This window comes from Solanum dulcamara, chromosome 12 (assembly GCF_947179165.1).
Source record: "Solanum dulcamara chromosome 12, daSolDulc1.2, whole genome shotgun sequence".
NCBI lineage: Eukaryota > Viridiplantae > Streptophyta > Magnoliopsida > Solanales > Solanaceae > Solanum > Solanum dulcamara.
In genome coordinates this window covers 39,397,493-39,409,739 of record NC_077248.1, presented here as the reverse complement: position 1 = coordinate 39,409,739, position 12,247 = coordinate 39,397,493, and the positions used below count along the sequence as shown (strand labels likewise).

Sequence of the window (12,247 nt, the reverse complement as noted above, 5' to 3'; positions counted from 1 at the left end):
TCCTACGATATTTGTTTTCTTGCCGGCGAACCTGTACTAAAATCAATTATTGTAATATCCATCTAAACCATTTGGGAAATTCATTTCAGAATCTGTAGGATCACTTAAATTATCTTTTCCTTTAGCAATATTATTATTATCTAAAATAATATGCTCAAAAGTTTGTGGAATAGTTTCTCTAAACTGAGATGTAGATACCCTAGAAGGTATATCTACCAAATAATTAGCAGGAGAAATATAAAAAGAAACAGATCTAGTTAATCTAGAAGAAGAATTAGTAATTCTATGAGTATTATTATTTTTAAAATGAAGTCTAACAGTTCCATCAGAAGTTTGTGAAATTTCAGAAATTTCTTCACAAGTAATACTTTGAGGGACAACAGCCTCCTCAATAATCCATTCATCAGGAAAATTAATTTCTTCACATTTAATTAATCTACGAGTGATAAATTTTGGAATTAGAGAAATTATTAACTTGTTCTATATATGCTGCAATAAGTTCTTCCTGGGTTAATAAACCGCCCTTTTTGATCTGTAGTTTTCTTGTAACCTTAGCAAAGTGACTTTCCTCCGTTGGAATCAAAATCTTTTCTTTTTCTCCGTATTTGATAATCACGGAGCCAATATCATTTGACAAATTCTGGTCATATAATCTTGCTTCCTTATCTATTTGAATCAATTTGGATCAAAATTTTGTATGGAAAATTCTACAAAGGCAGGGAATCCTGTCATTGTCCTCAGTTATGTCAACTGTCCATTTAAAGATCCATGGTATAGAAAATTCTAGGAAAAAAATTCATCAATGGAGTTCTTGGAAACAATCTGTCCTCTTTTTTTAGTTCGGAAATCTTGGGAGTTGCATCAAGCCAAAGAGTGTATAAATCTAGAAATTGTTTGGATAAGATTTTGCTAAAGGGCCCGAAAAGAGACCACCATTTGATAAACCATATGGGAATTGTTGTACTTCTAAAAACTTGGGAACAAACCTTAATGAACCATGAATGTTTATGGTCAGTATTTTCATAAAATAAAGTCTTAAAAAAAGCTACAACATAATCCAGTAGTTAAAATTAACAGAGGTCTTGGCCATTGGGTGGGCATATTGGGAATCTTTCAAAGTGCTTAATCTCCATTCTTCTAGTAAAATTAACCGTTTAATAACCATTTTTGAATATGGAAAATATGATTTATTTGGCCATCAGTATTATTGTGAGTAATCTCAATTGACCCTGTTGATGTTAGAATCATCTCAAAATGTAATCTGTTCTTGTATGTCTGCATAGGAAATAATGCATTACTTAAATATCTTTTCATTATGATCCATGGATTGTGTTTCCACTGAAAATCTTTTGGATCAATATATAAAATTAATTCCTTTTTTGAATTTGTTTCGAAAATCTCTTTATCCAATTTGCCAATAACTGAGGCAAAAAGAATCTTCATCAGTGTAATCCTCAACTAAGGTGGGTTGACTGGTAACATTGTTACCCCCAGTAGTTCCAGCATTGCTGGCATTGATAAAATTTAGTTAATTATGATAATATTGGTAGGAAGGTCGAATACTGGCATTGCCAGCTGTTGAAGACGACGCTCCTGGAGAAATTACTCTTGAAAGTAATCTGTTGGGGCTTGGAATTTGCCCTAGTGACTGAAATCTATTTCCATGTTGATGTTGGGCTCTTCCTCTATTAGAAGACCCGAAACAATTGGGATGCATCCTGCACATTTAAATAGTTAATTTAAATATTCCCTGGTAAGAAAATCAGGTAAACTATTTTCAATCCCTTTTTTATATTCAATATTAAAATCAAAAGGGGATAATAAGGCTTGCCACCTTGCAAACATCTGTTTAGACACATTATGTTTACAATCCTTATTGAAAATAAATTTAGCAGCTTGACAATCGGTTTTAATTAAAATATTTTGGTTATATAAATCAGTTTGAAATTTTAAAACACATTTAACAATAGCTAGAATTTCTTTTGCAACAGTCGCATAATTGTTCTGACTATTATTCCATTTTCTAGAATAAAATTGAATAATAAAATCTTTTTTATCAATAGGAGAATACTGGGTTAAAATACCTCCGTAACCAATATCAGAAGCATCTGTTTCAATAGTCTTTTTCCAATTTGGATTAGCTAAAGTTAAACATGGTAATTCTTTTACTTTTAATTTAATATTTTTAACAGCAGTAGTATGTAAATCACTCCATGCTTTGGGATTCTTTTTTAATCTATCATATATAATTGCAGTATCTGTAGCTAAATCTTTTACAAAAGGAGAAATTTATTTAGACTATCTAAAAATCTTTGCAACTGAGTTTTGTCAGTTAAAATATCAAAAACTTTAGAAGAAAATTCAATACTCCTGTTAATCGGGCTAATCTTACCTTTTTCAATATTATGACCTAAAAATCTAACAGTTTTTTGAAAAATAAACATTTTTGGTTTAGAAATAACTAACCCATTTTGAATCACAATTTTTTGAAATAATTTAAGATGATTAAAATGTGATTCAATATTTTTAGAGAAAACCAAAATATCATCAATATAAACAATAATGAAATTGGTATATGGTATAAATATATTATTCATAAATTTCTGAAATTCTGGAGGTGCATTCTTTAAGCCAAATGGCATAACATTCCATTCAAATTGACCCATAGGCAAATGGGGAGAAGTCGCTCTCTCTCTAACATCTCACTAGAAAAAAAAGCTCTCAAAGAAGACTAGTTTTAAGCTTATGGCTACCAGGGAACCGAATCCACCTCCGGACCTCCAAAAATTTTGTTCAAAAGACAGAATCGTAGGTATCGATGAGACGAATCCAACACAACAGGAATCGTCCCAATCGGACATTCGAAGCTTCGGGAATGTTGAAAAAACAGCAGCGATCACTGTTCAACATTCTGCCACTGATCAAGGAACCAATTCTAAGTCAACTTCTGTAATTTGTATTGAAAAACCATCAATTGGGGATGTTAGAACAGCATCCCAGCCACATCATATCAAAAATCCAAGGGATTTCACCGTGGAAATTAAGAGAAATCCAGGCGCGACAGTGGGACGAAACTCCGGCGAAACGCCGGCCACTCGAACTACAAATTCGACGGCCTCCGATGTTATTCGAGGTGGCGCACCACCGGGGGTTGGTAGTGCACCCCCAAGCGCACCTCATACTAAAAGCCCAGCTCCAATGGGTGACGGCGTCGCCGGCGACACACTGTTGAACTCCGATGTCGGCGTTCCGGCGACATTCGAGAGTCAAGACCAATGCCATCTTGTAGAGGAGAACAATACGAATACAACCATCCAAAAATCGCCGCCATACACAAAGCCAAACTCGTCGAATATCAATTTGAAGAATTCCGGCGGTGAAGTGATTTCCGATAGTGGGGTTTGGTAGACGATCTTACAAGGAACACAATGAACCAAAAAGCCCCATCAGCAACAACACCTATCTCCTCCAATTTGGAAATTAGGGTTCCAATCCAAACTGCCGGAGGCAGCGCAGCGGCAAAGCTCCAATTCCAAAATTGGCAATGTCAACCTATTCATCTTGAAGAGAGGAGTCCAGAAACACAAAAAGCCCCTTCAGGTATGGTACCTATCAATTCGAATTTATCAATTAGGGTTGCCAATTTGAGTACTAACACTGGCAGCGGCGACACCGGAACTCCGGCGATCGGAAAAAATGTTTCTAGTTTGAATAATAATACGCACCAATACAGTATCCATCAAAAAAATTTAAATTCAAAAAATGACTATCCTAACACACCAAATGCCAATACTAGAATTGAACCTAACGTAAAAATCACCAAAAACACTCATCCGGTGAACGCCCAAAGAAATTCTCAAGGTATTACTAACCCCCATATCAGTACGAACGTTTTAAACCAAACGCCACAATTTTTAGACACCTCTAACTCAAAGTCCAAATTTCCATCTTGTGATAATAGAGTCGAAAACAGTCTTCTAGTGCCCAAAAATGTTTCCCCAGATAATCCTAGCACCTTAACTAATCCTAAAAGTACCAAATACCCTCCAGTTCAGACTTCCCTCCAATATCTTCTAATTTCCAAAAATACGACCCAAAAAACTCTAGAAATCCGGTAGTGACCCTAACCCCCAGTGCGCTACCTCCAAAGACAAAGCCCCCTATCAACCAACCGGTCACCACAAATCACCCTCCGCCCCCTATAGCAAAACAATCCATGGCCACACGGCTGAGAGCTACACAAACTGAGAATACTACCAAAATTGACCTTACAACCCCAAAAAGAGTAATGAAACAAGGCTGTCCTGCTATTATGTTTAAGAGAGAGGACTACATGATTAAAATGGCAGAATCATGTAAGTACACCCTCATAGGCAAGTTCTATAGCCCAATGCCCAAGATGGAGGTCATTCGAAAGAAATTCATTGCCCAAACAGAACTCCGAGGCAAGGTCAAGATTACGCATTTTAACTCTAGACATATATATATTGACCTGGATAACGAACACGATAGAGCTACTGTCTTAGATAGCAAGCGCATGTACATTGAAGGTGTCTTTATGAGATTTCAAGTTTGGACTCCTACCTTTGATCCAAACTATGAAACCCCCATTCTCCCTGTATGGGTCATACTCCCGGAGCTCCCATGGCATGGTTTCCACAAAGAATTTGTTACGATTTTGCTGGAGGACGTGGGACAAGTATTGCACTTAGACATGGCCTTCATGCAAAAGACGAGGGGTAGCGTAGCAAAAGTAAAAGTCCAAATGGACATCACCAAGCCTAGAATCCAAAGTGTGTGGATTGGCTTTGACGAAAATGATGACCCAAATGGGGAAGGTAGATGGCAGGATATCGAATATGAAGATATACCACTTTATTGTACTTATTGTAAACACCAGGGTCATACTCCTCTAGCCTGCCCAGTCAGCAGAAGAGATGCAGAATGCAATAAGGCCAAAAACAAGGAAGAAGAGCCAAAGAAAGATGAGTCGACAAAAAACACAGGTATGATCTCTTCTCCAACTGTTTTAACTAATGTTGTAAGTGTCAGACAATAGGTACCGATACAAGAAACAACCACCACAACTCAAGGAGGAAGAAACAAAATACAGGAACACTCAAATAATCAGAACAGGAATCAAGTCCCAAACAACCAATGGCAAACCCAAAAGAGAAGAAAATTCAAAGGGAAGACCCAAACCGTACAAAACACCCAAAAGATACAAGGTAACACTCAACAGGTATATAAACCCACTCAACTCAGAACTACAGGTATTGATGGTAATACTGTCACTACGACCAGCGCAATTCAAACCGTACAAAGCGAGCATCGATCAGGTATTGACTCAATGCTCCCAATCTCCCATGGCTCCCCCTGTAGTCTTAATGTATTGAATGTTTTAACTGTTGCTGCTGAAGTAGTTAATGGAGGTGAGGATGGTGGGTTTCAGGAGAAGCCAACTAACTTGCAGGAAGGGGTACCCAGAGGGGGGGTTATGTATCATGTTTTGCATGAGAACGGTATGGTTGACCCTAGGAGTGACTCTAGAGCTCCTGCTACCACTTCATATATTTTTTCAGCTGCTAAAATAAATGAAAAGAATGTGCAAAATAGGGCAACAGAGTTGCATGAACTGGGACCTGCAGTTTCTCCCATTTTCAATCTAGAAATGGGCAACATTACAACTCCTACTCAGCCTACAAATCTGCAAATCTTGGAAGAAGTTGCACCTGTTAACTCAAAGGAATCCTTGGAGGAAAGAGCAGATATTAGCTTGAAGGACAATGCAATGCATGTTGACAGAAGGGATGTTGATATGCAGCAGCAACAGAGGAACTGTCAGGTCCCAACTCAAATGCACATGCTGCATTTTCAGGGAGAAGACTCAACCCCTGCAATTCATAACATAAATTTACCTACATTTAATCAGCCTAATGACCACACAAATAGGAATATTGACACTACCAGTCATAATACTCAGCTGGGATCTATGGCCAAGGATTTAGGGTCTGTAGCAAGCACTAGTGTCACAGGGTCTAATGAAAAAAAGAATAAACTGAGCAAAATGAGAAGGGATGCATTAAAAAAAAGAGTAGAAGAAAGGAATTTGTCTCACGAGGAACAAATTCCTCTGGTAGTAGACAATGTGAAAGAACAACATCCTAACCTTGGATGCCAACAATTTGTGCTGGAGGATGACCAAGGGGGGATGGATATTACATCCTTGCAAACTCAGTACAACCACACACCTCCTCAACATCCTGCAAGCAGAACTGCAGAACAATACACACAATCTCTCCCCAAATGTACCCTCAATACTAATACTAATACTAATATAGAAGTCCCTCCTGACCTGGATGAATATGCAGTTATTGAGTCTGAAGATGAGGGTGACTATGAGGACCAACCCTTGAAGGATCTAGATGAGGAGGATGCTGCCAGTGAACACTTAAACAGACCCTTAGGTACATCTTACACAAATGAGTATGATGATGAGATTCAACGAATAGCTAACTCCCAAGGTTTGTCCCCTAGAGGAATTCATAGAACCAGTCACAGTAATAAACCCATTAGTCCAACTATTTTTGCTCGCACAAGCAGACCTCACACTAGGCTGTTCACTTCCAAAAACTCTCAATGATTAGTACACTATGCTAGAATGTGAGGGGTATTAATACCAAAGGAGCCATGGAAAGACTTAAATCTCTTAAGAGTATCCATCAAATTCCCATTATTGCCATCCTAGAGCCTTTTTCTGATAGCATTCAGATTCAGTACTTCAGAAATCAACTCAACATGGACCATGCTATTAGTAATCCAAATGGTAAGATTTGGCTTTTTTGGACCAAGGATGTAGACTGCAGGATATTGGAAAATGAGGAGCAGTTGATTACTTGTGAATTTAATCATGTAATGAATCCAAATCAGTTCATAGTTACCTTTGTATATGCAAAATGCAAAGATCATCTCAGAAGACCTCTGTGGGATAGCATGCTACAACAGTCAGCCACCTCCCTTCCATGGTGCACATTAGGTGATTTCAATGTTATCACAGACCCTCAAGAAAAGTTGGGAGGTGTCACTTACAATATGAAAAAGAGCCTTGAGTTCATCAGCATCATAGAAGCCTGTGGACTACAAGATCTTGGGTTTTGTGGTCAGAGATACACTTGGTCTAATCTAAGGGGTATAATGTTCAAAATCTGGAAGAGACTTGACAGAGGAATGGTCAACGATAAGTGGCTAGAGATGATGTCTCAGACTACCATTACTCATCTACCCTCTGTGGGTTCAGATCACTGCCCCTTACTGCTGGAGATGACTGATCAAAACCAACAACACACCAAATATTTCAAATTCCTTAACTGCTGGACAGAACAACCATCTTTCTTGGATACTGTTAGTAATTGCTGGAACAGGACCATGGAGGGTAATCCAATGTGGTGTTTCCATCAGAAAATAAAGAGGTTGGCAGCCACTCTTAGTACTTGGTCCAGATTGCAATTTGGTGATATATATGCCAAAGTTAAAGAATATGAAGACAAGACTAGACATGCAGAGGAAGAGCTAATCTCTAGTAATTCTGAAGAGAACAAAACAAAGCTCCATGCCATCAATGCAGAGTATATAAAATACCTGAAACTGGAGGAATCCATGCTAAAGCAAAAAACTCAGTTGCATTGGTTCAAAGAGGGTGATGTGAATTCCAAGTATTTTCATGCCTTGATAAGAGGAAGGAGGAGGAAATTATACATCCATAAGATCCAGAATGAGGATGATAATTGGGTACAAGGTGAAGAAAACATAGCCAAAGCTGCATGTGAACACTTCCAAGCCATTTTCACTGGTGAGGAGACACAAATTCAGGAGCATACCCTCCAATGTATTCCCAGGATGGTCACTGATGAGCATAACAGAAACCTGAAAGCTATCCCTACAATTGAGGAGTTGAGAACTGTAGTGTTTTTAATGAATCCCAATTCAGCTGCTGGACCTGATGGAATGAATGGCAAGTTCTTCCAAGCATGTTGGAACATCATAAAAGAGGACCTCCTTAAAGTGATTCTATCTTTCTTCTGTGGACAAGCTATGCCTAAATACTTTACTCACTCTTGTTTGGTGCTGCTCCCAAAAGTACACCATCCTAACAAGCTCTCTGAGTATAGACCAATTAGCCTTAGCAACTTCACAAACAAAATCATCTCCAAACTCATTTCCCTTAGACTGGCACCTATCCTACCCAACCTCATTTCCCTTAACCAATCTGGATTTGTCAAAGGCAGGAATATTTCTGAAAATATTATGCTAGCCCAAGAGATTATACACCAGATCAAGAAGCCAAATGTAGGAGGCAATGTAGTTATCAAACTTGACATGGCTAAAGCCTATGATAGGGTATCTTGGTCCTATACTTGTCTAGTTTTGAGGAAAATGGGATTTGAAGAAGGTTTCATTGATATGGTATGGAGAATTATGGCTGATAATTGGTATTCCATCATTATTAATGGTTCAAGGCATGGATTCTTTCATTCCACAAGAGGCCTTAAGCAAGGGGATCCATTATCACCAGCTTTGTTTATCATAGGTGCTGAAGTCCTCTCCAGGCTCATGAACAACCTTCGTCAACACCCCCAATATCATGGTTTCCTGATGGCTAAAAAGGGCCCTCAAATTAATCATCTTAGTTTTGCAGATGACATCATCATATTCTCATCTGGAAGATCTCATACCTTGAAGCTTATCATGGAGACACTACATACCTATGAGCATGCTTCAGGCCAATTGATCAATAGAGACAAGAGTAACTTCATGGTACCCTCAAATGCCTTCAACTCTACTGTTAGAAGAATCAAGAAAGTTACAGGCTTCAAGCAAAAGAACAGCCCTATCACATATCTGGGGTGTCCTCTTTACATTGGTAGACAGAGGATCATCTATTATTCTGAGCTTATAGCTAAAGTTGTGGCTAGGATAGCTGGATGGCAGGCAAAATTAATTAGCTATGGAGAAAGAGTTACTTTGATTAAGCATGTCATCCAAGCACTTCCTATTCACTTGTTATCTGCTAGTTCCCCTCCTGCAACCACTATCAAGCAAATTCAAAGCATCACAGCCAATTTCTTCTGGGGGTGGAAGAATGAAAGGAGGAAATATCATTGGTCTTCTTGGAAGAATCTGAGTTATCCCTATGAAGAGGGTGGTATTGGAGTGAGACTAATATCAGATGTTGCCAAGTCTTTCCAATACAAACAATGGTGGATATTCAGAACTAAGAATTCCTTATGGAGTGAGTTCCTCAAAGCTAAGTACTGTCAGAGGTCAAATCCTATAACCAAAAAATGGCACACAGGACAGTCTCTGATATGGAAGCACCTCATGAAGAACAAGCACAATGTTGAGCCTCATATCCAATGGCAGATACAGTCTGGTTCTTGCCTCTTTTGGTGGGATAATTGGTTAGGAGTTGGCCCCTTAGTTAATTTCAGGTCAGCTAGTAGTAGACAGAACAATACTAAGGTGTCTTCTTTCATGATTAATGGTCAATGGAATGTAGAACTGGTCTCTCAGAAAACACCTCCTCAGTTTGTACCTAGCATCCTGGCAAGTAACATCAACTATCAGCCCCACAAACTTGATCAGGCCTCTTGGAAGCCTAATAGCAGTGGGGAATTTAGTTGTTCTTCTGCCTGGGAACTTATCAGGGACAAAAGGAGTAAGACAAGAATTAACTCTCAAACATGGCACAAACACATTCCTTTTAAGTGTTCCTTCCTACTCTGGAGAGCACTTAGAGGGAAACTACCTACTAATGAAAAACTTATCAGCTTTGGAGAAGCCCCAGCCCAATGTTACTGTTGCCATAGAGCTGGTTTGGATACCATTGACCATATATTTGTTTCTGGAAACTTTGCCAGGAAGGTTTGGAGTGTATTTTCTGATTCTCTGGGTATTAGTAAAGAATACACACCCCTTAGAAACCTGATGATGAGGTGGTGGTCCAGTAATTACAGTAATGAGGTCCATAAACTTATCCTACAAGCAACTCCAATCTTCATATGTTGGAACCTATGGAAAAATAGATGTGCCATCAAATATGGAGGGAAGCAGTCCAATATTACAAGAGTGATCTACTCAGTCTTCAAGGATAACTTCAACCTTCTAAGCACTACCTACTCCTATATCAGCTGGCCAAATAGATGGAAGGAACTGGTCCTTCTTGTGGAAAAATGTACTAATGAAGTTAATGTTAGTACTGTCTACTAGAGGAAACCTTCAGCTCACATGGTGAAGCTGAACACTGATGGTAGTGCACTTCACAACCCTGGAAAAATAGGAGGGGGAGGATTGCTAAGGAACAATCAAGGAGATCTTCTCTTTGCTTTCTCAACCCCTTTTGGAGAAGGTACAAACAACCAATCTGAAATATTGGCAGCCATCTTTGGTTTGACTTGGTGTCTCCAATTAGGATATACTAAAGTGATCCTTGAAGTGGACTCTGAGCTAGTAATCAGATGGATAAAACACCTAGCTCAACCACCATGGACTGTCAGAACACAACTCCAACAGCTGCAGGACATCAGTCATCAATTCCAGGTTTTCAAATGCAGCCACACTTACAGAGAAGCCAATTTTACAGCTGATGTTTTGTCCAAACATAGCCACAAATGCACTACTCCACAGATATATCTCAATAAACAAGAGCTTCTCAAAGAGGCAAGAGCTTACTTTGAGCTTGACAAACTGGAAATGGCCAACTTCAGAAGAAGAAGGCTTAAGAGAATCAAGAAGCCACCATGACCTTGTCAGCCTCCTTGGTCCAACTTACTATTCAAATTACTTATTGCTATGCATAGTAATAATTAATTTGAAGGTTCTATAGTTAGGACCATGGTAAAAGGGAACACCTCCCTTGGCTTATGCCTTCTTAAAATAACCAATCTTATTTTACAGGTTAGGATTAGAATAGAACCTTTCTTCTTTGTCTTTCTCCTTTTTGGCCTTGTAGGTATAAATACACAGGCACCATATCATCCAACTAGTGGAGGGCCAGTCAGGTGTATACTGGAAATTTACCACAGCTATTCCAAGGTTGGACTTGCCTTAGAGACTCAGCAGTCATACAACACCTGCACAAACAAGCAATTCAACAACAACAACAAAGGTCAGGCACTCAGAATTCCTGCACATGTCACAACTGCAACAACAAACAAAAGCACCATGCAACATCAAAAGGAATCCATATTGCACAGGATCACAGCAAATATAGTAGGGGCAAAGCCCAAGAAGTCTCAGCTCAAACGGATAATTAGAGACGTTAGTCGAGCGACCTTGAAAAAGTCAACCAACTTAAGTCCCCAAATGGAGCACTTCACAACTTGGAGCTTCCAACTTGTACAAATGACCTCCAAACTTTGCAGGGATACAGAAAATACTATATTTGCACAACCAAAGAAGTTTCATCTCCAACGGATAATTGGAGACGTTAGTCGAGCGACCTTGAAAATGTTAGTCGACTTAAGCCTCCCAATGGTGCACTTCACAATTTGGAGCTTCTATCTTCTCCAAAAGACCTCCAAATGTTGCAGGAACACAGCAAATATAGTAATTGCAAAGCCTAAGAATTTTCACCTCAATCGGATAATTGGAGACGTTAGTCGAGCGACTTTGAAAAAATTAACCGATTTAAAGCTAACTAGCTCCAAAGAACTGTTTGAGGTCTTTTCTTTTCTTTGCTTTGTCTTTGTTTTTGTATGTAGGTGCAGGTACCCTAAGGAGCTGATCATGAGTAATGACCTCCTCCTGAAGATAGCTTGCAACAACATACAACTGAACAATTCCACTAGCTGGCTACAGGTTTGCAGCAGCCTATACTTCCCCCACATTTGTGTGGGTCTTTGGCTACTTGTTTGTACAGGTCCACAGATATACAAACAAAGGGAGACAAATGCTAGACATGCAAGAGATTCACCAGCCCCCAACAACAATTCAAACATGCCAGATTCCACCCTTTATTACTTGCATCAGCCCAATTATATCCAAGATACTTGGAATTCCTTGTGTGGTTATTTCTTGGTGTGCAGGCATATAATACATCAGCAATGGAACATTCCAAACTGCAAGGCACCATCTCTTAAACACCAGAGCTACATCCCCTACAGCAATATACAACAGAACATGGTGATAACCAAGAACCTACAGCAGACTATGACCAAAATACAGCAGGGTCAGATGTGCAGGGTGTTTT

At 39.1% G+C, this 12,247-nt stretch overlaps 1 protein-coding gene across 1 annotated transcript; it reads left to right on the top strand.

Annotated features, from left to right (window-relative positions):
* The first annotated feature begins 6,690 nt into the window (after positions 1-6,690).
* LOC129875719 (uncharacterized) lies at positions 6,691-10,800 on the top strand. The gene is made up of 3 exons (XM_055950980.1): positions 6,691-8,015; positions 8,517-9,921; positions 10,267-10,800. Exons 1-3 carry the CDS (start codon positions 6,691-6,693, stop codon positions 10,798-10,800), a joined length of 3,264 nt encoding a protein of 1,087 aa, XP_055806955.1.
* Positions 10,801-12,247: the final 1,447 nt, after the last annotated feature.

Coding starts and splice junctions, on each gene's coding strand:
- LOC129875719 (XM_055950980.1), top strand. CDS start 6,691: ATGGAAAGACTTAAATCTCTTAAGAGTATCCATCAAATTCCCATTATT. Junction 8,016..8,516: donor CCTGATGGAATGAATGGCAA/GTTCTTCCAAGC, acceptor TAATGGTTCAAG/GCATGGATTCTTTCATTCCA. Junction 9,922..10,266: donor CTGGAAACTTTGCCAGGAAG/GTTTGGAGTGTA, acceptor ACTGTCTACTAG/AGGAAACCTTCAGCTCACAT.